General features: G+C 39.7%; 1 protein-coding gene across 3 annotated transcripts in view; it reads left to right on the top strand.

The window, feature by feature from the left end:
- Positions 1–27,196, top strand: part of VPS50 (VPS50 subunit of EARP/GARPII complex) — a 193,960-nt gene that overhangs the window by 62,779 nt on the left and 103,985 nt on the right. For all 3 annotated transcript variants that reach the window (XM_074945916.1, XM_074945917.1, XM_074945918.1), the window contains exons 11-14: positions 1,890–1,988; positions 4,454–4,594; positions 13,297–13,432; positions 25,555–25,652. In XM_074945916.1, coding sequence (XP_074802017.1) covers positions 1,890–1,988; positions 4,454–4,594; positions 13,297–13,432; positions 25,555–25,652 — 474 coding nt within the window. The remainder of the gene's footprint in view (positions 1–1,889; positions 1,989–4,453; positions 4,595–13,296; positions 13,433–25,554; positions 25,653–27,196) is intronic.

The following is a 27,196-nucleotide window of genomic DNA, read 5'->3' as shown; positions in this document are numbered from 1 at the left end:
AGGGAGAAGTTTTTAAATTTTGTTTTTTGGGGGAGGCAATCAGCTACAAGTCTCCCTTCTCCCCCTTAGCCAGTCACTGGGATACAGCAAACTTGAGGAGAGGGGGAGGCTAGCACAGGCATTTTGGGGCAGGTATTCCTCTCCCCCACTGGGAGTGGTGCATCCCCTTTTTGGTCCAACCAGCAACATTCTCTCCCTCTCCCCCCGGCCTGACCTGTAGAGAAGTGAGCATCATTTTTCAGGCACAAGCTTTCTCCCCTTCACCTCCGTTTTTGGGAACAGTACATTCTGCCTGTGGTCTGACCAGATGTCCCCATCTCCCTTCTGTCCCTGTTCAAGAAAGAGAAGTCCTCTTTCGAACACTGGAATTAGCTATGTCATACACATTGCAAAGATTAACATAAGGTCAGCCTGTGCTTCATGGAGTGTTTTATATTATCAATTATTTGAGAATATAAGAACTCTTGTTCAGCTGGTTAATCTTTTAGTAGTGGCACTTTTCAGTTGTTGAGTGCTTCTGTTTCTTCCCATGCATTTTGTTAGTCTGCTACTTCAAAGCACAATGTTAGGTTCAAAATTTGCCTTTTTCTGAATATTTATTTTCTGTTGCCCAAGTAATACTTAAGACAACTATATCTGGAGGATAAGAGAGAAATTCTCTAATTTTTTCATTTAATTTACATTGTGCATTTGACAGCAATCTGTGCTTAGTCAGTTTGACTCTCTCATGTTCCTGCTTTATGTGAATCTTTCACACAGAAGTAGGGGAGGGAAAATTATTGTATTACAAAAAAGGAAAGCGGGGTTTAAATCCACAAAAATTGGTTGAGGAATTGCAGAAGTTGTAGTAGCTGAAACTATATTCAATTTATTTTGTATTCATGCTGGTTCTTTCTGCTTTGAGGTCAGACTAGATGATTGAATAATAGTCCCTCTGGCCTTAAAAAATAAAATAAAAAAATCTATGAATCATATCCCCCATGCTCTTAGTTATGGTCCCAATCTATTTGCCTAGCCCATTCCAGTCTCCCCTTCTGCTCCCTGTCCTCAGTCAGTATTCCTCCATCCCAACTCTCAGTCCCAGTTTCCTTCCCCCTTCACCAGCCTGAAAATCTCCATTCCAAGTTGTGTATTCCTAGGCCTTTTGTCCCAGTTTACTCCCATCCGAATCTGGCATCCAGCTCTTGTTCCTTGTGCATTTGAATCAGGCAGCTTCCTTCAGATGGCTCTCGGGGCATCAGCAGTGTGAAGTACTGAGAGTTCAGGAGAGACACGCTTTAAGTTCTGGATCCTGGCTGCAATTGCAGAGGAAGTCCTGTTTGGTCCCAGGCTGGAGCATGCTCAGTATGGATGGAATTTTTGGAGTTTTCAGCTGTGAAGCTGTAACAAGTCTCTGTGGAGCATGTACAAATTGCGATTTATTTTATTTATTTATTTTTAAGGCTTATAACTTGGCCAAATTTGGGTGAATTTTCATGGGTATGGCAAAAGGCACATGCCTGACATGAAGACCTCTGCTGCCCCTAGAAAATTACAAGTCCCTGCTCCACAGTATTGGACAGTAGAGCTTTTCAAAGAAGTCTCCAGAATCTTTTTAACATGAGCAAAACAGCATATTTTTCACTAGCCTCAAACTTAGACATGGCTAAGCCATTTTGGCTGAAATACTGAGGCAGTCACCTGACCTGGCAAATTTGTGTCTAACTAATTAAAGTTTATCAGAGTTAAGAGTTGAAAACATGGACTTACAATGGGAAGCGTCGGGCTACCTTAATAGATGATGCTACCAGCTCCTGTAATAAATATGGATTAAAACCTCATATTGTAATAAAATAACTCCTTGGTTCCTTTTATTGAATGTTTAACATTTACTTCTTTAATTAAATTAGGAACAATTAGATGTAGCCCTCTCCAAAATATGCAAGAACTTTGATATCAATCATTATACCAAGGTGCAGCAGGCTTACAGACTACTTGGAAAGACACAGGTTAGTGCTTATTCTTCATATTTTATAAAGAAAATAAATGCTGCCACAATATTAAGTTGGCAAGGACTACCTTGGAAACTTATTTATTGACAGCGTTCTATCTTGTTGCATATGTGTTTATAAAGACTTTAGCAATGCTCATATTTGTTGTGATCGGTTGCATGGTAATGCAAAATGTCGCTTCTGGTCAATATGGAGCTGTTGTAGCCATTCCATACTAGAGGTTGCAGCTGAGTTTAAACCCAGTTTATGTAACTGTCTTGCCGATCTAAAACCTTGGATAGGATTGCAATACTCTTTTGGTTAAGTCACGTTTCATTAAGATATACGGTAGTTACTGGAGAATCATGATAACAGGGGGATCCAGTTAACTCCAACCTGGATAGTAGAGGTCGGAGTGATATATAATTTTTTTTAAAGAGCTCAAGGAAAGTAGGAGCTAGGACTGAGGATGTTCTGGAGAGACCTTAGTAATAGACAAGCTTGAGGAGGAAAGTTAGGCTGAGGTTTGTATTGTGGTGTTGGTGTCTCTGGGTTATCAATAAAACAGCCCCCCAGGGAAGGGGTAGTTTGGACACTATCTCAGGGTCTCTGTGTTCTGTTGAGGATGAGGTAAGGACTTAGCCCAGTTTTTCCTGGTCATGGATTTGTTGATTTATCTGGCAATGTATGAGGCCTGGTTGACCTTAGAATGCTAATTTTTTTAACAGTGCTTTCATCCATGTGGATTAGCTCTTTTCAGTGTTTTTGTTGTTGTGGCAACAACATAATTTTTCAAGTGTATGTAAATTGTTTTTTGGTGCTTTGGTTTTGGTCCTATTTTATTTATTAACTTAAAGCATTTTTCAAAAGTATTAAAATACTCAAAAATAAGCAGTTGTCAGGAAAAAGATGGTAGTCTGTAAATTTTTTTTAATGTATTTGGAAGAATCAACTCATTTATTAAATGCAAGGCTTTAAAAGTAAATAGAACCCATCTGTGGTTCCAAAGTGTAATGTATGATATGTTGGGAAATGTCAATAAGCAAATTAATCAAACATACGTAAATAATTAAACATTTTTTAATGAATGTGGCTAACTTGTAAGAGTTTTCTGATCAACAGAATGAAACAGTGAGTAGTATTTTAGACCTTACATATGTCATAAAGCAGGAACTTTTTTTCTTAACTGACATTACTGATACTGCAGTATTGGCTATATTTTTATTTGAAAGATGTCAGTTCTAGACATGTCCTGAAACACACATCAGTATATGCAGAGCACAAAATGAAGTCTCCCTATTTTAATTGCTGTTTATTTTGGGTAACTTTAGTACTAAACCTTTTTAAGGTCTTCATTTTTCATTCTATTTAGATTATGTAATTCAAGCTAGGTTTAGCGGAAAATGCTCCGATTGATTATTTGCTTTTCTGTTCTGTATTTGGAAAGAAGCAGAATGACATTCGTATCTTACTCTCTTCCATCAGTAACTGGGGAGGAAGATGAAAGGCAACTATTAACTTTCACTCAAAAGTGTTTAACATTATCCGGTCCTGTGGAATTAAGAGTATTAAAAGAATGGCTAAGGAGCTCTCTGAAACGTTAATTTTTTTGTTTTTTTTTTTAAACAAACCTTGGTACACTTTGAAAGTTCCAAAGGACTGGAAAAACTAATGTTTTACCAATATTTAAAGAGGGTAATGGGAAAACCCAGGAAACTATAGGGCAGTTAGACTGATCTAGATCCTAGGCAAAATCATGGAAAAACTGATAGGGGATGCAATCAGTAAAATATTAAAGATGTTAACATATTTAATGCCACTCAATGTGTTTGCATGGAAAATAGGTCTTGTCAAACTAGGTATAATTTTTGATGCGATTACAACTTTGGGCTTGTAAATATAACTGTGTTAATGTAATATACTTAGCCTTCTGTAAGGCATTTGGCTTTGTCCTGCATGATCTGATAAAAAAAAAATAGCATTCTGCAAAATCAATGTAATTCGCATTAAATAGATTAAAAATAGGTTAGCTGATAAATCTTTAAAAAGATTGTAAATGGGAAATAGTAATCAAATGTGTTTTTTTGTTTTTGTTTTTTTTCCCTAGTGGGATCCCACACAGGGATCTGTACTCACCCCAATGCTATTCACTATCTTTAGTAATGATCTGGAAGAAAATATAAAATTGCTGGTAAAAACTGCAGATGACACAAATTGAAGTGGTAAATAATGATAGGGACTGATGAAATGATAAGACCCACCAAGACTGTATGGTAATGTGAGCTCATTTGAACAACATATGTTTTAACAGAGCCAAATGCTAGGTTATACATCTAGGAACAAAGAATGTAGGTCACACTTACAAGGTGGGTGAATGTGTCCTGTAAAGCAGTGACTCTGAAAAGGACATAAAGGTCTGGTAGATAACCAGATGAACTTAACCAATCAACATAATGCTCTTCTGCTTTTCCTTCCTTTTTCAGACAGCGATGGACCAACTACATATGCACTTCACTCAAGCCATTCACAACACAGTGTTCCAAGTAGTTCTTGGGTACGTAGAGCTATGCGCAGGAAACTCGGACACCAAATTTCAGAAGCTACAGTACAAGGACCTCTGCACAGTACGTGGTAACATAGTTGTCTTACATAGTATTTGCGTATTTTTTTCTTTGCATATCACCTTTAACATGTCTCATTTTAAGATTGTGTGTGTGTGTGTATTTATATTATGGTTATTAAAATGATCTTAATTTCAGCTGTTGTTACAATTACTTAATAAAATTTGCATGGAGTTAATGGGAGACTAGTCCATTAAAATCCTGTGTGGGTTTGGATTAAGATGATACTTGGTACTTTGAGATTCAAAAGTGTGATCATACACTCAAATTAGTGTTAAAAAAGAGAGACAGAAATTTCAGACCACAAATAGGAGATAAATACTTCATACTTCTGAATTCAGGGCTTGATGTTTACCCACTGAAATTAATAGTAGAATTGCCATTGACTTCAGTGAATTCAGGATCAGGCTCTCAGTTGGAATAGTGCTGTAACATAGTGAATTTCACTGAAGGCTTGATCCAAAGCTGATTGAAGTAAACGGGAATCTTTTCTCCTAATTTTGAGTCAGGTCCATAATTCCAGCAAATTAAAGAGACCCATATATGACTTTAATATTGAGATTCAAAAGCCTGATTAAAGGAGGCTTACACAATGTGGTTACAATACATTTTCCTTTAACTAGTATGCTTACATGTGCACGTGCTGTGTATATCTCACTTTGGAAAAAATTAAAATGTCTTGAACATATGATGTAGAATCCTATTCTATTTAAAAAACAGAAAACTAATTACAAGAATTTCCTTTCCTCAAAATATTAAATAAATGTATAACTAGCATCTATTACTGGGAATTTTTCAAAAATATTTTATTAGAAAAAGTGATTATTTTAAATGCTACTTTCAATATACTTTTTATCTTGCTTCATTTGTGATCATACCATTAAACTCTGAGGGATTTCATTACTTTTTGAAAAAATAGTGGAAAATTAGTGAGCTCAGAGGTACTTCAGTTCAGCCAGACATTGACATGAAACTTGAAATTGTGTCTCTAGATTGAAGGTACTGAAAGAAATTTGTGTATCACAGATTGAATTCCTTCGCTGATTATTATGCTGCTCTTTCATTTCTTAGAAATGTTCTGGAATTGCTTAGCTTCAACCAGTAAACACTTCTGCATTTAAGATTTTTTTAAAATTTTATTTAATAGGACACTCATGTTGATTTCAGGCCCAAAATATATTTTGAAAAGAGGAGTACAGACCCTAAGATCTGTGGTACTGGGAAGCTGATTTTCAAATCACCTTCAGAGGAGAGGAAGGGCTTATCCAATAAGGCTCCAGAAGGCTGGAGTAGAGAAGTGGCAGGGACCAGCAGTGGATGGCATTTCCATTATACAGATAAACTGATGCACAATATGGTAAAAAGAATGAAGACACCAAATCCCTTGCTCTGTTCACTAAACCAGCGGTTCTCAAACTGTGTGTCGGGACCCCAAAATGGGTCACGACCCCATTTTAATGGGGTCGCAAGGGCTGGCATTAGACTTGCTGGGGCCCAGGACCAAAGCCTAAGCCCTATCAGCCAGGGCCAAAGCCTGAGGGCTTCAGCCTGGGATGGTGGGGCTCAAGTTACAGGCCCCCTGGCTGGGGCTGAAGCCCTTGGGCTTTTGCTTTGTTCCTCCTGCCCAGGACAATGGGACTCTGGCTTTGCTCCCCCACCCAGGGCAGTGGAGCTCAGGGGGGCTCAGGCTTCGGTCCTCTGTCCTGGGGTTGTGTAGTAATTTTTGTTGTCAGAAGCGGGTCGCAGTGCAATGAAGTTTGAGAACCCCTTCACTCTCTCTGAAGTCTGCTGCTTTTTCATGTTTCTTCATTCTCTTAAACTTTGATTTTTTTAAAAAAAAACTTAAAAAAAATTCTTTTAGCATTGTTTTTTTTAAAATTGAATTCTGCTGTTTCCTCTCCCTTCCATGACTTTCTAGAGTCCTCTGTAGTGATTCCCTTTCTTCACTGATATTTGTAACACTACCTAATTTAATTGTTTGCAGACTGTAGTAATGTGCTGGTTCAATTTCTTTCAGACTCTCAATTAACTGTGTAGTGTTGGTAGTCTCCACTCCTGCTTACATGCTTACTATGTAATAAGATTTATATGTTACTGGAAATTCTCAATTCCATGTTTTCTTAAAACAGCTTGCCTTCTCTGAATTACAACATGGTTTCATATGTCATTAGCTTAATTGATTTTCTTTCTTTGTGAACAAAGCAAATAACTGATATTTTCAAGTTATGTGGCACTTCAGAGGTTACTGTCTGGTTCTCTGTATAAAGAGATTTGATGCACAGCAAAAGATGTCCCTGTATTTAAGGCACAATGAATATGGCACAATAATATGAAGTTCTCTTGAAATATGGCGTGATGTTGATTTAAAATTCTTGAAACACATTCCTCACTTTCTTGGTAAACTCTGTGTATCTCAAGGATCTAGTGCAAAGTGACAATTAAGGCTAGTATTAGTATGTATTTCAAATAGTTCTGTAAAATGTTGGCTGCACAATTAGTTGGTTCATTTTTTGATATTCTAATGAAAAATTGAAATGTATTTTTCAATAAGACTCATTCTCAGGTTGAGAGCCAAAAGCAAACTCTCTTTTCTTTCTCTCTCTCTCTCTCTCTCTTCCTCCCGCCCCCAACCATTTCCACATCTGAACATGGACTTTTGGACAAATCGTGAAAAGAATGACTTTGTGTGGCAATGATTGCAGAAAGTTACTGAGACCAAAATGCTTAGTGCAAAATTGCTTTAATTCATGTCAAAAGTCAACAAGATGATACAAATCCAACAAACAGGTCTCTCTCAAAATTGGGCTTCCCTTGTTCCTCCACAGGACTGACAATTCCTGAGTTAGTTTCTGGATTTCAAATCTGCCCCTCTGAGTCTACTTCAGTTGCTTCTTTCCCCAGGTACTTTGTCATTCTCTCGCTGGACTCAAGGTTTGGAGCTCTCAACTGAGAGTTAACTTCCTTTTTAAGATAAAAAAAAACAAGCCCTCTTGCTGTTCAGTACCCCCCCCATCAATAGGCTTTTATGGTGTCTTCCTATTGCAGGATGTGGTCAGTGTCTAAGTCTGCCCATTGGTGGAACCAGTTCTTTGACTAGGCCCAATTAAGTTTAAATGTAATTGCCTATTGCAGTACCTTCATAGGAGAAGTAAGACTGAATAAAACTTTCAGGCTGGAACATTACAGCAATTCTATTTCATTCCCACTTCTTCATAAAAAGGAACCCACCACATTCAGCACTTGTATCAAGGTTGCCAGGTAGTAAGTAGTCTGAGACTAAAAAAATCAGCTTTATTTGTCTGTATCTAATAGAGCTAGGACCCTGTATGTTCATTACAATGTAAAATCAGGAAACTTTTAACATAAAAGTAGCTAATCAGCCCCAGGCTGCTTAGTCAAATTAAACATTTTCAGTCATATTAAATTTTAAATCTTCCCTTTGAGTAGAATTACTGATGTGATTTTCTGGAAATCTTTCTGATGAACCCATTTGACTCTGTTTGATGTGTGTTCTGGAATGAAATTCAGAATGTCTCCAGGGACGTTTGCTTGTATAACAAAAACGTATGCCAAATCAATAGATTTAGGATGCTGTGATGGCACTTGCAGATTCCTTAAAAGTACTCTTCTGTTATGCTTGACTAGTGACTGCTGGAGTCCCAGGTGAGGATATCCATACTTGAGAAACTTTATTTTCAAAATTTCTTGAATTCATGTTCTATGCAGTAATGTTTTGTTTTTTTTACCACTAAAATAACCTGTCTATAAACCTTCAGTGAACACTGTATATGGAATGCTAAAATGTTTCTGTATTTTGCACTGAATCTACCATAATGTATATTACCTATTTATTTTATATGTATACTTGTTCCGAAGTCAGGTTTTGATTGCATGCTAATGTAAAAAAGCATTATTTTCTCTTCACTCGTTCTTGGTCATGTACAGCATATTGCAAGCCAGTGTCCTAATAACTGTTGTTCAATTAACTTCCTTGCTGAGCTTGTTTGTTCTGCGGGCATGTTCTGTCCGAACTGCTACCCATCCTTCTTTTCTGTTGATTAGTTCTGTAGCAGAGAAGCTTTGAGATACGTTCCCTATACATTAATTTTGTTTCCCTGAGCCTAGTTCAAAGAAATTCAGCTGTTCATTTTACTTACCTGCCTTGTGAAAATGGATTTATTTTGGGACCTAATCAGTATACCAGACCCTCGCTAGAACGTGGGATTTGGGATCCATGCACGGTACCGCGTTAACGTGGGGAAATTAGTTGCAATTAAAGTAATTAAATTTGGAATCCAAGGCCACGACAGCGTTATATGCAAAATCGCGACATATAGATGCGCGTTCTAGCGAGGGTCCGGTGTACTGTTGTTTTCTGTTTAAGCTTGCTGGCTATCTTGAAGTAGAAACATCTCCATTTAGAGATCTGAAAGATTTAAGTTTTTGTTCTTAGTTCACTGTGTCTCAGTATGTTTTTATATTGGTTCTTGCCAACTACGCAAGAAGCACTATGGTTACTGGTCAGTGAATGGACCAGCATGGTTCCTCACATGCTAAGTGCTATTTATATGGATTTATTCAAGCAAAGTGGATTATGTTTCTTATAATGCATGACCACCTTGAGAATTCATTATGTCAGGAGCACATTAAACTATCTAAAGCATTAACATGCGAATACTGTTTGAAGTAACATGATAGTTTTGAAAGATTATTTACATTCATGTGGCACAAATCAATCCAAATTATTGTGTATCCCTTCATGAATTAAATGCAGCTCGTTTTGATGTGAAATATAGCTGTTTTTAACAGCGCAGAGCAACTTACATAACCATTTAGGGGAGGTAATAGAGGATGACACAGCCAATTGAAATGGCAGGGTAGCTTGCTGAGTTAAGCAAAATCATAAAATGACAGAATTGTAGGGCTGGAATGAGCATTGAAAGGTCATCTAGTCCGCCCCATGTGCTGAGGCAGGATCAAGTATATCTAGACCATCCCTGACAGGTGTTTGTGTAACCTGTTCTTAAAAAATTTCCAATGGGGGGAATTCCATATCCTCCCTTGAAAGCCTATTTTAGAACTTAACAATCCCTTGTAGTTAAAGTTTTTCCTAATATCTAACCTAAATCTCCCTTGCTGCATTATAAGACGATTACTTCGTATTCTACCTTGAGTGCACCTGGAGAACAATTTATCAGAGTCCTCTTTATAAGAGCCATATTTGAAGACTTTAATCAGGTCCCCCTCCCCCGCACTCTTCTTTTTCAAGACTAAACATACCCAGTTTTTTAACCTTTAATAAGTCAGGTTTTCTAAACCTTTTATCATTTTTGTAGCTGTCTTCTGGACTCTCTCCAATTTGTCCACGTCTTTCTTAAAGTGTGGTGCCCAGAACTGGACACAGTTCTCCAGCTGGGGTGCCAAGTACAATGGGACAATTACCTCCTGTCTAATATATGACGCTCCTGTTAATACACCCCACAATATTAGCCTTTTTTGCAATTGAATCACATTGTTGACTCATAATCACTTTGTGATCCACTATAACCCCCAGATCCTTTTCAGCAGTACTACCACTAGCCAGTTTTCCCCCTTTTTTAGCTGTGCATTTGATTTTTTTTTTCTTTTTAAGTGTAGTATATTGTACTTGTCTTGTCTTTCTTTAATTTCATCTTGTTGAATTCAGACCAATTCTCCAATTTGTCAAGAATATTTTGAATTCTAATCCTGTCATCCAAAGTGTCAGCAACCCCTCCCAGCTGGTGTCACCTGCAAATTTCATAAGCATATTCCCAACTCTGTTATCCAGGTCATTAATGAAAATATTGAATAGTACGAGACCCAGGACAAACCTCTATGTGACCCTGCTTGATACATCTCCCCATTTTGCCAGTGAACCCTTGATAACTACTCTTTGAGGATGGCCTTATAGTAATTGCACCAAGAACACATTTTTCTAATTTGCTTATGAGAGTGTCATGTGAAACTGTGTGAAAAGCCTTACTCAAATCAGGATATATATCGCATCTACAGCTTCCCCCTATCTACTAGGCCAGTAACTCAGTCAAAGAAAGAAACTAGGTTGGTTTGGCATTATTCTTGCCAAATTCATAGTGGATATTACTTATAACACACATCCTATAGGTGGTTACATATTGATGATAATTTGTTCCAATATCTTTCCAGGTTTCGAAGTCAGGCCTTCTGATCTACAGATCTCTGGGTCCTCTTTGTTCCCCTTTTTAAAGATATAGGTACTGTGTTTCTCCTCCTCTGGGACCTCAGCTGTTCTCCAGGAGTTCTCAAAGATAATCACTAACAGTCCCAAGATAGCTTCAGCTAATTCCTTATGTACCCTGGGATGAATTTGATCAGGGCCTGCCAACTTGATTATGTCTAACTCATTTAAATATTCTTTAACCTGTTCTTTTCTTCTTTTTGCTTGTATTCCTTTCCCATCATTGTAAATATTGTGTTAAGCATCTGGTAGCAATTTAATATAAATAAAATATAATACTACAAAATTTTGCTCTTAGTTTTGGCAATATATATAGTGTCTATGATATGTCTGTGAATAACATCAGCAGGAGACTTTTTTTGTTATCTTAAACATAGTGCCATCTTTTCTTCATGTTTTAGAGAGGACTGGTGCTATAACTTAGTATTTTATGGCCATATGGTTGTTGAAGATTGTACTCACAGGTGCCCAACTTATTTACACTGTGCAGTTCTGTTGACTCGATATGAAATCTGCCCAGAATTATAATTAATAATAAAAAAGCTGAAAAGACTTAATGATTAATGTGAGGTCTCAAGATACTTTCACCAGGGACATATATTAACTCTAAAGAATGACCCTCATGAGTATTTAATCACTGGCAGAGTGTAAGTGAATATGAATGGCCTGAGCAGTGTATCTTACAACCAGGAATATTACTCAAGTGAGAGAGACAAGTGAACCTGACTGAGTAGAAAATAAAAGTATGATTCCATTTCAGATTATAATTGTTTCTGATAAAGCTGAGAAAATGGGAAGGCTTAAGTAACCTCCACATTTATTTGTATATCTCTCCAGTTTATATTTGCTATCAAACCACACTTAATTTTCAAATGTTTACCTACTTTTTCTTCAAACATCTTTTGACCACTAAGGATTCTCAGTGTTAAGAAACCACAAATAATAGATCAGTAGATAATCAAAAGATGTGAATCCCTTGGAATGAAACTGTTGCTAAAGTTTTAGCCCTATGTATGTAGTATTTGGTAATTTAGATAATTTGGATAGGATTCCATTATTTTGTGTGTTTAAAACAGAATAGCTAAGGTTTTGACATGTTGATTTTTACGTGAGTGGGTACCTCGTATGTTTGAAGCCTTATACAGCCATTGAACAAACTTCACTGAGAATTAAAAGTTAAATCATAGGTATTGTGGGAGGCTAATTAAGGAGTATAGTGACAACATAGTAAACTTTGCAAAGTAATTCTAGTTTTTATCATAACCTAACCTTGCAGAAGTCTACTTTGGGTAAAGAAATAGCAGAAATGTATGAACTACTCACCACAACTCGATTCACGTAATTTAAGTGTTAATTTCAGGCCTAGGTTGGAACATTTAAACATGAACATCATAAAGCAACAGCACTCTAAAATGCAGACTCAATCGGACACATTCTTTTAAATTTTCATCCAGATTTGAGGCTTTGCCTCTTGACGGCAAATGAACCAGAATGATGAGTTTATCATCATATATATTGCACGATCTCTGTGCTGTCCCTGCTTGCCCTTACCAGATAGGAGATGAATGTATTTGGTTTCTTGCTGCATAACTCCAGTTTAGAAATGTGCATTATATTCAATTAAAGCCTTTTTATAAGGTTGATGGTCTGCTCTCTAATGAAATCTTAAAATGCAAATGGCAGTGTTTGAGAGGGTTTTGCTTAACCTTCAATCTAGACAATTTGGGCTCAAACCAAGTTGGCCTCTCAGTGCTACTGCACATATTAGAGTAATTTAATTATTGTGGTGTCCAGAGCCTTTAAGCAAGATAGGGGCCCCATTGTACTGGGTACTGTGCAAACGTGGAGAGACAAAACCTGCTTTGAGGCGCTTACACTCTAAATAGACAAGGCAGGAAAAGGGTGAGAGAGGAAACAGAGGCACAGAAAGAGAAAGTAATCTGTCCACAAGGTTATCCAGTGGACCAATGGCAGAGCCGGGGCAGAGTCTAGATCTCCAAACTCTGTCCTGTACCCTAGCCAATAGACCACACTGCCTCCCTTTTTATTCTGACTGTGCTAGAGATACAATTAGGATAAATACATGTGAAATAAATGTTTGGCCTTGGTCTGGTTTCTAGTGAACAGTGGTCGAAATATCAAAACTAGCATCTTAACAAATTAGTCCTTGTAGAGAGCCAAGCATTGAGTGGACATTCACAGATTGATGTATTCCCCTCCAAAACAGGGATGACTGTGTAAACTTTTAATGGTGCAGTTTGTATTGTATCTGTTTCACAACCTATATAAGACCTAAAGTAACTCTCTAACATTTTTATTTGAAACTAAAACTCGTAAGTATTAAGCACTTCGCAATCCCATGTTGGGACTGGGTAACAAATGGCAAAACAGCCTCTTTTTTTTGTTTGTTCGGAAGACTGAGCCGAACTGTTAGTTTTCTCACAGGCCTAACTTTTCTTTTCTGTAGCATATTACATCAGACAGCTACATTCCATGTCTTGCTGACCTCTGCAAAGCACTCTGGGAAGTCATGCTCAGTTATTATCGAACGATGGAATGGCATGAGAAACATGACCGAGATGAGGGAACTGCTTTGTCTTCTGGTAAGATATGACTTTTGAACTAATTCTCTTGTATTTTGTTGTTTGAAAATAAAATGTAAATGTTCAAGTTACTAGTTTCTACCCAGGTACTTCTGTGGCCCTGACCCTATAATATCTTAAACGTTGTTGTTTGTTTTGCTTATCTCCAGTATGTAGTTACTACTGTTTACATGTGTAATCACACGCACGCGCACACAGAAACATTAAATTGGAGACTATAAATAATCTGATTCTTTATTAAACAATTCTTTAAAATATCCAGATGTCAACTAGAGTGTGTCATTCTTTAAAAACTTAATTTTTTCCCCTTTAACATTGTCTGCTTGCATTTGGATTCATTATTAATCCATACTTCCTTGAATTTAGTATAGGAAAAACAAATAGCGCTGAATCATAGAATCATAGAATATCAGGGTTGGAAGGGACCCCAGAAGGTCATCTAGTCCAACCCCCTGCTCAAAGCAGGACCAATTCCCAGTTAAATCATCCCAGCCAGGGCTTTGTCAAGCCTGACCTTAAAAACCTCTAAGGAAGGAGATTCTACCACCTCCCTAGGTAACGCATTCCAGTGTTTCACCACCCTCTTAGTGAAAAAGTTTTTCCTAATATCCAATCTAAACCTCCCCCATTGCAACTTGAGACCATTACTCCTCGTTCTGTCATCTGCTACCATTGAGAACAGTCTAGAGCCATCCTCTTTGGAATCCCCTTTCAGGTAGTTGAAAGCAGCTATCAAATCCCCCCTCATTCTTCTCTTCTGCAGACTAAACAATCCCAGCTCCCTCAGCCTCTCTTCATAAGTCATGTGCTCTAGACCCCTAATCATTTTTGTTGCCCTTCGCTGGACTCTCTCCAATTTATCCACATCCTTCTTGTAGTGGGGGGCCCAAAACTGGACACAGTACTCCAGATGAGGCCTCACCAGTGTCGAATAGAGGGGAACGATCACATCCCTCGATCTGCTCGCTATGCCCCTACTTATACATCCCAAAATGCCATTGGCCTTCTTGGCAACAAGGGCACACTGTTGACTCATATCCAGCTTCTCGTCCACTGTCACCCCTAGGTCCTTTTCCGCAGAACTGCTGCCTAGCCATTCGGTCCCTAGTCTGTAGCGGTGCATTGGATTCTTCCATCCTAAGTGCAGGACCCTGCACTTATCCTTATTGAACCTCATCAGATTTCTTTTGGCCCAATCCTCCAATTTGTCTAGGTCCTTCTGTATCCTATCCCTCCCCTCCAGCGTATCTACCACTCCTCCCAGTTTAGTATCATCTGCAAATTTGCTGAGAGTGCAATCCACACCATTCTCCAGATCATTTATGAAGATATTGAACAAAACCGGCCCCAGGACCGACCCCTGGGGCACTCCACTTGACACCGGCTGCCAACTAGACATGGAGCCATTGATCACTACCCGTTGAGCCCGACAATCTAGCCAGCTTTCTACCCACCTTATAGTGCATTCATCTAGCCCATACTTCCTTAACTTGCTGACAAGAATACTGTGGGAGACCGTGTCAAAAGCTTTGCTAAAGTCAAGAAACAATACATCCACTGCTTTCCCTTCATCCACAGAACCAGTAATCTCATCATAAAAGGCGATTAGATTAGTCAGGCATGACCTTCCCTTGGTGAATCCATGCTGACTGTTCCTGATCACTTTCCTCTCATGTAAGTGCTTCAGGATTGATTCTTTGAGGACCTGCTCCATGATTTTTCCAGGGACTGAGGTGAGGCTGACTGGCCTGTAGTTCCCAGGATCCTCCTTCTTCCCTTTTTTAAAGATTGGCACTACATTAGCCTTTTTCCAGTCATCCGGGACTTCCCCCGTTCGCCACGAGTTTTCAAAGATAATGGCCAAGGGCTCTGCAATCACAGCCGCCAATTCCTTCAGCACTCTCGGATGTAACTCGTCCGGCCCCATGGACTTGTGCACGTCCAGCTTTTCTAAATAGTCCCTAACCACCTCTATCTCCACAGAGGGCTGGCCATCTCTTCCCCATTCTGTGATGCCCAGCGCAGCAGTCTGGGAGCTGACCTTGTTAGTGAAAACAGAGGCAAAAAAAGCATTGAGTACATTAGCTTTTTCCACATCCTCTGTCACTAGGTTGCCTCCCTCATTCAGTAAGGGGCCCACACTTTCCTTGGCTTTCTTCTTGTTGCCAACATACCTGAAGAAACCCTTCTTGTTACTCTTGACATCTCTTGCTAGCTGCAGCTCCAGGTGCGATTTGGCCCTCCTTATATCTTTCCTATATGCCCGAGCAATATTTTTATACTCTTCCCTGGTCATATGTCCAACCTTCCACTTCTTGTAAGCTTCTTTTTTATGTTTAAGATCCGCTAGGATTTCACCGTTAAGCCAAGCTGGTCGCTTGCCATGTTTACTATTCTTTCGACTCATCGGGTTGGTTTGTCCCTGTAACCTCAACAGGGATTCCTTGAAATACAGCCAGCTCTCCTGGACTCCCTTCCCCTTCATGTTAGTCCCCCAGGGGATCCTGGCCATCTGTTCCCTGAGGGAGTCGAAGTCCGCTTTCCTGAAGTCCAGGGTCTGTATCCTGCTGCTTACCTTTCTTCCCTGCGTCAGGATCCTGAACTCAACCAACTCATGGTCACTGCCTCCCAGATTCCTATCCACTTTTGCTTCCCCCACTAATTCTACCCGGTTTGTGAGCAGCAGGTCAAGAAAAGCGCCCCCCCTAGTTGGCTCCCCTAGCACTTGCGCCAGGAAATTGTCCCCTACGCTTTCCAAAAACTTCCTGGATTGTCTATGCACCGCTGTATTGCTCTCCCAGCAGATATCAGGAAAATTAAAGTCACCCATGAGAATCAGGGCATGCGATCTAGTAGCTTCCGTGAGTTGCCGGAAGAAAGCCTCATCCACCTCATCCCGGTGGTCCGGTGGTCTATAGCAGACTCCCACCACTACATCACTCTTGTTGCACACACTTCTAAACTTAATCCAGAGACACTCAGGTTTTACCACAGTTTCGTACCGGAGCTCTGAGCAGTCATACTGCTCCCTTACATACAGTGCTACTCCCCCACCTTTTCTGCCCTGCCTGTCCTTCCTGAACAGTTTATAACCATCCATGACTGTACTCCAGTCATGTGAGTTATCCCACCAAGTCTCTGTTATTCCAATCACGTCATAGTTCCTTGACATCACCAGGACCTCCAGTTCTCCCTGCTTGTTTCCAAGGCTTTGTGCATTTGTATATAAGCACTTGAGATAACCTGGTGATCGCCCCTCATTCCCAGTATGAGGCAGGAGCCCTCCCCTCACAGACATTCCTGCCTGTGCTTCCTCCCGGTATCCCGCTTTCCCACTTACCTCAGGGCTTTGGTCTCCTTCCCCCGGTGAACCTAGTTTAAAGCCCTCCTCACTAGGTTAGCCATACTTAAGTGTCTTAAGCAATTTAAAGCTTCATATATAAAACTGGTAATTTTAAGGGCTGCAACTGTTTCTTAGGTGAGAAACAGGCAAGGTATCAATTTTATGTTTCAGATTTCTTGGAACTATGTCAAAATGTGTAAAACAGACTTTAAGTTTAGTAAATTGGGCTACTGGGATGTTTATTGGGGGAAGTAGCTTTAAAACCGAGTAATATGATTCTCTGTTAATCAATTCAATTATTTTTTGGAATGTTTTGGAAGTGATTCTCCTTACTACAGCCTTTGTCATCTTCGCTCAGTCTGATCTTTGCACTTCTATGCCAACTTACACACCTGGAACTGCCACCCTAAGGCCTGCAACGCTCCTTCACTTTACATCCAGGAAATCCAGAACCTCTGGCTTAAAACCCGCCTGTTCCATGGCACATTGTGACTACAGTTATCATCCAGTCTTGAGTAGTCTGTTTTTGTATTGTCCTAGTACGCTCCTTTAGCATTCCAAACACTTGAACCTGTGTTTGTCTTGCACAGCCCTCTTATACACAGGTTGCACTGTACATAACTTGAATTGATGAGAATATCTAAAGACAAACATTGTCTACATTCCTGTTAGCCAAGATACTTGGATAAGGCAGTAGACGTAGAATGAAATTCTGGCGCCATTGAAGTCAATTGCAAAACTTCCATTGACTTCAATGGGAGAGGATTTCACCCATGGTCTTTATATCTGCAGACCAGTAGAAACAGTAGCTTCTCTCTCTCTCTCTGACAGGTATTTCTGGCAATGCTGTTGCAGATATTTCTCCTTCTCTGTTATAAAAAGCTTGATTTGTGTAAAACAAGTAAAAAAATGTTGTCATCCTTTAGAACGAACTGTGAAGAAAGAATAAAAATGGAGGCGAGAGAAACAGGAGAAAATGGACTAATCTTACCACTCTCTGTACACTTTGAAATCCACCCCTGCATATAAACATATATTTTGAAGTCACACTTACCCAGGGTATTAAAATTGATTACATTTGCAGTCGTTTAGATTGCCTCTCTACTTCAAAGTTGAAAGCATAATAAATGTATTTTTTCTTCTGAGGGCCTTTAATATATTGCGTAGAGTATTTTTAAAATTAATGAGGGCTAATTTATTAAAAGTAGTATTGCAAATTCAAGTATTCTCCTTATGACTAAATTAAAATTCAGATGTTTCTTTTGATGTGCCCCTTAGGGGGAAAGAGTCTTTATTAATCCCCTTTTCTATTCCATTTTACATTATCAGTAATACTTTTAAATATTTAAAACTTCTTCAGCATATTCTGTTTTTAAGTTATGCTGTGGAGGTGGATTCTATTGTGAAAATTTGGCTCTCTTTTCTGCCTATATAATAATTCAGATATCCTAAAATAAGTGTATGCCACAGCACTGTTGTAATAGCCCATTTCTTTATAATCCTTATATCATTTGTATAACAGACCATTCCCACGAGAGTGGTTATTTTTGGTGCTGCTTAAAACTTTGAATTAAGCAGTGTTCTATATTACTGCAAAACCCATTTTAAAAGAGCCGTTAAGGGTTCTCAGGACAAATTTTTTGGTGGCCTCAGAGTGCGGCCTCCAGCTCTTGTTGGTGGCTGCTCTCAGACTTTTTTTCCCTAAAATACTTAATTAGCTTTAGGATAAACAAATATGCACATATACACATCCAAATCATTGTAATGTATTTATTGCTAGCTAGTAAGTCTGTTGTGAAAGTGGTATTTACAAACATACAAATATCACATTTTACAGCAGACTTACTCAGCTCTGGCAAGCCTAGGGATAAATTAAGCCCAGGATGGAGGGTCAGGGGAGGCAGTGGTGGGCTGGGACCTGAAGCCCCATTGCCTGAGCCTGAAGCCCTGCGGCTCAGGCCCAGGGATGAGTATTTGTGCAGTGGCAGGCCCCAGCAACTGCCGGAGCCTGGGGCGGGAGCCCAAAGCCCCATGGCCGGAGCCTGCAGCCCCGCCACCCCAGGGCTGAAGCCCAAACCCTGAGCCCCACCATCCCTGGGAAGGTTGGGGAACTCATCGGCAGCCTGCTCCTCTAGCATTGTGCCCCAGGTGTTTCCAGAGGATGGCAGTGCCCAACCCCTGCTGGCCACCCCAGCAACCAATAGCAAGGTGGTGAATCCAGAGGGATGGGGAGGAGATACTATTTTGGCCCCCTCTTTTCTCCCCCAATCACAGCCCAGGAGACTGTGGCCACCAGAAAAGGCCCTGGTGGCTGCATGCAGCCAGGGGAGAAACGCTGCATTAGACTACATAAAGTGGTATTCTGTTCAGTCACATGTCATGGTCAACGTGGTTTCTGTAAAGGGAGATCATGTCTTACTAATCTATTAGAGTTCTTTGAGGGGGTCAACAAACATGTGGACAAGGGAGATCCAGTGGACACAGTGTACTTAGATTTCCAGAAAGCCTTTGACAAGGTCCCTCACCAAAGGCTCTTATGTAAATTAAGTTGTCATGGGATAAGAGGGAAGGTCCTTTCATGGATTGAGAACTAGTTAAAAGACAGGGAACAAAGGGTAGGAATAAATTATACATTTTCAGAATGGAGAGGCATAACTAGTGGTGTTCCCCAAGGGTCAGTCCTAGGACCAATCCTATTCAACTTATTCATAAATGGTCTGGAGAAAGGGGTAAACAGTGAGGTGGCAAAGTATTGCAGATGATACTAAACCGCTCAAGATAGTTAAGACCAAAGCAGACTGTGAAGAGCTTCAAAAAGATCTCACAAAACAAAGTGATTGGGCAACAAAATGGCAAATGAAGTTTAATGTGGATAAATATAAAGTAATGCACATTGGAAAACATAACTCCAACTATACATACAATATGATGGGGGCTAATTTAGCTACAACTAATCAGGAGAAAGATCTTGGAGTCATCGTGGATAGTTCTCTGAAGACCTCCACGCAGTGCGCAGTGGCAGTCAAAAAAGCAAACAGGATGCTGGGAATCATTAAAAAAGGGACAGAGAATAAGACGGAGAATATCTTATTGCGCTTATATAAATCCCTGGTACGACCACATCTTGAATACTGCGTACAGATGTGGTCTCCTCATCTCAAAAAAGATATACTTTAGCATTAGAAAAGGTTCAGAAAAGGGCAACTAAAATGATTAGGGGGTTGGAACGGATCCCATATGAGGAGAGATTAAAGAGACTAGCACTTTTCAGCTTGGAAAAGAGGAGACTAAGGGGGGATATGAGAGAGTTATATAAAATCATGAGTGGTGTGGAGAAAGTGAATAAGGAAAAGTTGTTTACTTGTTCCCATAATATAAGAACTAGGGGCCACCAAATGAAATTAATGGGCAGCTGGTTTAAAACAAATAAAAGGAGGTTCTTCTTTACACAGCGCACAGTCAACCTGTGGAACTCCTTGCCTGAGGAGGTTGTGAAGGCTAGGACTATAACAGGGTTTAAAAGAGAACTGGATAAATTAATGGAGGTTAAGTCCATTAATGGCTATTAGCCAGGATGGGTAAGGAATGGTGCCCCGAGCCTCTGTTTGTCAGAGGGTGGAGATGGATGGCAGGAGAGAGATCACTTGATCATTACCTGTTAGGTTCACTCCCTCTGGGGCACCTGGCATTGGCCACTGTCGGCAGACAGGATACTGGGCTGGATGGACCTTTGGTCTGACCCAGTATGGCCATTCTTATGTCATTTTAAATTCACTGTTTGAGTGTTTATATATGTACAGCACTAGTACTACTCTAGATTTTATGTTGCACAAAGAGTAAGTTGCTGATGCCCTTGGCACTTAGTCTAGCTATTCTGTACAGCATGCATAAGAATTAAAAGTGAACCATGTTTAAAAAAGAATAGTGAATCAGTTCTAAAAAAAACAAAAAACAAAAAACAATTCATTTAGCAAGGGAATTGATAAGTCTAATATTTGAAAGAAAATAAATATGTTAATGGAACAGTGGGTATTAATTCTGCATCAGACAGCCGGGTTCCCTAGTTTATTTAATGGCTATATTTAATGGCTATGATACATTGTGTAGTTAAAGTATAAAGGTCAACAAGACCATACAGTGTGTAGAGCAGGAGGACACAGCAGAGGGAGCTGTAGGATAGTTGTACACAGTATAGTATTCCGAATAGTGAAACCCAGTAGGCTGAAGCTGTTGAATGAGCGTTATAATTTTTGTATGTGTAGCTGGATCTCATCAGTTTGAGGCATGAACCTAAGGCTGTCTCTAGATCAGTGGTTCCCAAACTGGGGTTTGTGAACCCTTGGGGGTTCGCAAAATGTTACAGGGGGTTCTCGGGGAAAAAATTCCCTAATAGCGGACAGAGCTGTCCCTAGGGAGCACGGGACTAGCAGCCCGGAGCCCCTGGACTTCCAAGAGCTAAGCAGATCAAAGCAAGCATATCTATCACACTGAAGAGATTTAAACTTCAAGACGCCTTATAAGAAATGAAAAGGGAGGTGGATATTTTTGGCTGTTTTTAAACTGGCAGCTGGAATTGTTTTTAAAATTATTATGAAGAACAAGTTTAAGCTTCGTTGTAACATGCGTTGTTTGCCTGGACTGCTCAAGACCTGAATGCTTGTGTAGGAGGAACTCTTTGAGCTGGCTTCTTAAATACCTTCATGCTTTCACATTTGATACTCCTTGATGAAACAGGCTATACAAGACAGAGAGCTTGCAATGCCAAATACCTAATAAACATTTAGTGAACTACTATAAAGTTGTTTTCAAATTTACCTGCACAGTTAGGAGCTTAATTAGATGTTTACTACAAATAGTTTTGTTCCTTCTGAAGTAATCTCTTAAAACTTCCAGTCACAAAAGCTATCAACAAAGGAAGGCTCCAATCCTGCAAAGGTTTGCGCATCTGTTTCACATTATGTACTGTTATGGAAAGTTAATCACATGAATAAGCCTTTGAAGGATCGGGACCTATGCATCATATCTGTAAACAGAAAAGAGCTAACAAAATTACAGTAGAGGAAAGAGTTGAAAAGACAACTTCCAAAATTCATTCTCGAGCTTTGGTTATTAGAAAAACACTTTTGTTATCCAGCAAAGGTGGAGGAAGTTTCAGAGAATGAATCTAGATGAAAATGGTTTGTGTCATGCCTGTCTAGCAAGGAGGCAACAAAAAAAAGCCTTTCTTATTCCCAGGACTGAAGTAAAACTTTACTAAGTTTACAAAGTAGAAATTTTTGTGGGAAACTGGAGACGTTTTATACCTAAATCAGCTATCTAGAAGAATAGATCTCCAGATGCCTCTGATTTTTACCTTCACCTGAAATCATGCACAATTACATATTTTTCCATCTATTCCAAATTCCATAAAACAAAATGCCTTTGTATTCCTTTTAGAAGTTTTTTGTATAACACTTAGGGCAAAAGGAGGTGATTTCAAATTCATATAGCTGCATAAGGTGGGTGCATAACTGGTTGGAAAATCGTTCCCAGAGAGTAGTTATCAGTGGTTCACAGTCATGCTGGAAGGACATAATGAGTGGGGTCGTGCAGGGATTGGTTTTGGGCCTGGTTCTGTTCAATATCTTCATCAATGATTTAGATAATGGCATAGAGACTACACTTATAAAGTTTGCAGACTATACCAAGCTGAGAGGGGTTGCAAGTCCTTTGGAGGATAGGATTAAAATTCAAAATGATCTGAACAAACTGGAGAAATGGTCTGAAGTAAATAGGATGAAATTCAATAAGGACAAATGCAAAGTACTCCACTTAGGAAGGAACAATCAGTTGTACATATACAAAATGGGAAATGACTCCCTAGGAAGAAGTATCTGGAGGTCAGAGTGGATCACAAGCTAAATATGAGCCAACAGTGTAACGCTGTTGCCAAAAAAGCAAACATCATTCTGGGATGTATTAGCAGGACTATGGTAAGCAAACACGAGAAATAATTCTTCCGCTCTACTCCACGCTGATTAGGCCTCAACTGGAGGATTGTGTCCAGTTCTGGGCACCACATTTCAGGAAAGATGTGGACAAATTGGAGAAAGTCCAGAGAACAACAAAAATGATTAAAGGTCTAGAAAAGATGACCTATGAGGGAAGATTGAAAAAATTGGGCTTGTTTAGTCTGGAGAAGAGAAGACTGAGAGGGGACATAACAGTTTTCAAGTACACAAAAGGAGGAGGGAGAAAAATTGTTCTTCTTAATCTCTGAGGATAGGACAAGAAGCAATGGGCTTAAATGGCAACAAGGGTGGTTTAGGTTAGACATTAGGAAAAACTTCCTAACTGTCAGAGTGGTTAAGCACTGGAATAAATTACCTAGGGAGGTTGTAGAATCTCCATCATTGGGGATTTTTAAGAGCAGGTTGGACAAACACCTATCAGGGATGGTCTAGATAATACTTAGCCCTGCCATGAGTCCAGGGGACTGGACTAGATGACCTCTCAAGGTCCCTTCCAGTTCTATGATTCTATGTGAGAAATAGCTCCCCATAATATTGGATAAAATACTGAAAACCAGACCCATCCAGCCTGACGGGGCTCAAAACAAGAGCCTCAGAAACTTTTTAATAAAAGTGTATAGCAATGGCCCTGTATGTGTACTAGACATCTGTTTGGTATCAATCCACCCCCCCATCCATTCCCCCATGTTTGTCAGGAGAGATGACCAACATTTCAGCCTAAGCCAAGCATTGTTGGCCTAGTGTTGTAAGTAGGTCAAAGACAAGTTGACCTATAATTCAGGCTTGATTTGTCTCTGCCGAATTATGCCACAGCAGAGTAGGTCACAGTAAGTCTAAAGAACTTGTTGTGACTGCAGTATCCATTTACATTATCCTGATGATTCAGAGAAAAAGATGCATCTGTTTAGTGTGTAGCTAGCTGGGTGGTTCATTCTTCATATTTATATCTTGGCTGAATTTTGCATGGTAAATCACTTAGCTCAAGCAGGTACATTTTGTCACTCAGAATTGCTGCCTTCATGAGAACAATATGAATTTTTTGGACATGGGTATTAAACTTTAGTTTATATATCTACATAGAGTAAGGAGATTGTTTTATCGTGACATTTCATAGGACATTTCTTTTTCTTAAGAAAAAGTGGCAGAATGGTTATTGGGGAAAAATGGGTAAAATTAATGTATTTTTCCTTAAATGTCTTTCTTATTTTAATACAAATAACTAGTGCCTTCCTTGCGCAAGTAATGCCATTAATTTAAGTAGACAAATTTGAATATTGTAGTTGCTATTCTTGAACTGATATGTAAACGCAACCAAATTCTACAATTTATTTTTATTCTTTTTACCAGGAGAGAACAGTCAACTTAATTGCTTAAGGAATTAAAGTTCTAAGGGTTCACGTCTCCAGTGTATATGTTACTGCATTGTTTTTGCTGGGTTCCTGTTCTATTACCCTCCTAAGTAGCCTAGGGCTTAAGCTTCATTGGGGTCAAGGTTCTCATTGAAATTAGTTCAACTCTTCTCCATCCGAGCCACTAGCCCACATGCAAAACTACCTGAATGTCAGTGGTCAAGATGGCGATAGAGCACTATATCCACTGCCCCAAATAACTTCCCATTTGAGGGAAAGTTAAGTAGCACAGTGTCCCTTTCCAGAGCCACATTACTCTCTGTACATACCATATCCAATTCAAGGCCTTAGGCCTTATCTTCAGGTCACTCAATGGCTTGAGCCCAAAAGATTGCCTTAAAATTCCTGGAGAAAGATCACAGATGACAACTCCACTTGTCAGGCACAGTAGAGCTGTCCACAAGGAGGGGAATATTTGTTTATGCAGCTTGTCTAAGACATTGCCTTCTTGGCAGCTGGTCCCAGATTGTGGAAAGAACGCCCAACAGAATATAAAGATCATCATAAACCTCTCCATCTTTTACTCTCAGTGTACTACTTCAATTTTGCTTCTGCTAGTACAAATACACAGAACAGGGTCCATTATTTTTAAACAGCAGGGGAAAAAGTCATGATTTCTCCCTGCAGAAACGGGGAGGGAGGACCATGCATGACAGATGCTAGTCATGATTGTTAGGGCACTACTAAAAAGTCCTCAAGTACTGTGGTAATATGGGTATACTAATGAGGGCTGTACCAGAATCTCAATTGAATAGATGGGATTTGAATGAGAAAATGTCTGGGGCTTGGTGCACTGGGATTACAAGATTATGTCATGTGTAGGTGTACTATGGAAGAATGCATGGAGAGGAGAATGGGAGAAAGAAGCCAAGCATAGAGTATTTCTGGCATTGCTCAGTGGAGCAAAGATTGCAGGGTCTTTCTCCAGACATTCAGCCAGCGTATGCTGCTGGACACATTGGAAATCTTATTTCTACAATTTTTCAACTAATGGTTCTTCTTTACAAAGCTAGACTGCATTAGGGAATATTTCCTAGTAGAGAGTGGTCAATACTTAGATTAGACAATCTATTATCTCCCCTCCATTTGAAACATGAATGTCAGTTACCTTTTTATCTTAGTTGGTTTATGGAATGGGATATTGTGTTTTCTTAGCCAGACATAACTGTATCTGTCTGATTTTTTTTAAAGACTTTATTGCTGTCCCTTTAAAATTTCAGACTTTTCAACTACAGAGAAACAAAGTTAGCCATTATCTAGTCTCAACCCTGCAGGCCAACTTAGAGGCAGTAGGTTCATTAAGACTAGAAGTTAGTGTGGGTATTTCCAATAATCTTAAAACCTATCTTCCAATTTCAGTTTCAGATGGCAACAATGTGATTGGAGCTGAGGAGACCAATTTTGACCGTAGCTATGTACAAAAGAAATTAGAACATGGACTTTCACGAATATGGCAGGTTTGTTTTGGATTGTCTAAACGTACTCTTTTCCAAATACAAAGTATAAATCTTTTGTGGTGATCTTTGTTACAAATCAAACTGCTGTAGATAAGTAGAAATTAAAATAATTTAAGGAATTATAGGGTGAGAAGGATGGCTCAGTCTCCAGACACAGCCAGTTCTTGGGTTAGAATGCCAACAGGAGCACCAATAGTGGTGCTAATTTTTGTGGTAGGGAGACTATTATGTAATAGCCAAGGCCAACTCATTTCTTGTCTGCAGTCTCACATCCATAGCTCTGGCCAGATGAAAAGAAGGAAATGCACACTGTGACAAAGTTCCTGCTCTACCTTGGTGGGTCTTGCGCTTATTGGTGGATTTGCTCACCTTGGAGCTTCATGGTAGCCCTCAGCTTGGACGTTTTTCTGAATTCACAGTCCAGGTCAACTCCTCCTGTGTCTGACCAGGAGTTGGGAGGATTTGGGGGGAACCCGGTCCCGCCCTCTACTCTAGGTTCCAGACCAGGGCCCTGTGGAATGCAGCTGTCTAGAGTGCCTCCTGGAACAGCTGTGCAACAGCTACAACTCCCTGGGCTACTTCCCCATGGCCTCCTCCCAACACCTTCTTTACCTCACCATAGGACCTTCCTCCTGGTGTCTGATAATGCTTGTACACCTCAGTCCGCATTCTCACTCTCGGCTCCTAGTGCCTCTTGCTCCCAGCTCCTCACACGCACACCACAAACTGAAGTGAGCTCCTTCTTAAAACCCAGGTGCCCTGATTAGCCTGTCTTAATTGATTCTATCAGCTTCCTGATTGGCTGCAGGTGTTCTAATCAGCCTGCCTTAATTGTCTCCAGAAGGTTCCTGATTGTTCTGGAACCTTCCATGTTACCTTACCCAGAGAAAAGGGACCTACTTAGCCTGGGGCTAATATATCTGCCTTCTCTTACTCTCCTATAGCCATCTGGCCCGACCCTGTCACAACACACATGAACAACTCACATAACATAAATGAGTTTTGTTATTTTTTTTAAAGTAACAACAGACAGAACATTCAAAATAGACTAAAAGTCCATGTTAGGCATCAGCAAAACAAGTTAAAGTATTTCAGCAAATACTGCTAAGTCTCATGAGGGGTTAAATCAGTGGATTATGTTTTCTACCGGCTGTGCTGAAGTCCAGTGGTATGAATTCAGGATAATATATATGTTTTAACTCTGAAGTTTTGCATTTAATTTAAATCAAGACTTTTGACATTTAAGCACATACTCTGTGTGTGTAAGTAGCTATATACAGTTTTGGAAGCACGTATTTGAACAGATGAATAGAACTTTTTCATGAGTCCCCATCATTACATTGAAGACATGTACCATAAAATCATATGACTTGTGTTAACAGTAATAATCTTCAGAGCACCAGTAAAAAGGTGAGGGATTTTTTTTTAAAGGTACTTAAAGCTTTTCATATACAGCTGAGAATAGTACATTTGCAGCTCTGCCCTTCCTGGTATCAGTTGGAAGAGGAACTACTGAAATACAGGGCTCTGTCATTCTGTCAGTA

The sequence above is a fragment of the Natator depressus genome, chromosome 2 (assembly GCF_965152275.1).
Source record: "Natator depressus isolate rNatDep1 chromosome 2, rNatDep2.hap1, whole genome shotgun sequence".
NCBI lineage: Eukaryota > Metazoa > Chordata > Testudines > Cheloniidae > Natator > Natator depressus.
Note: the sequence above shows the minus strand (reverse complement) of the source record. Positions and strands in the feature narration are given on the sequence as shown.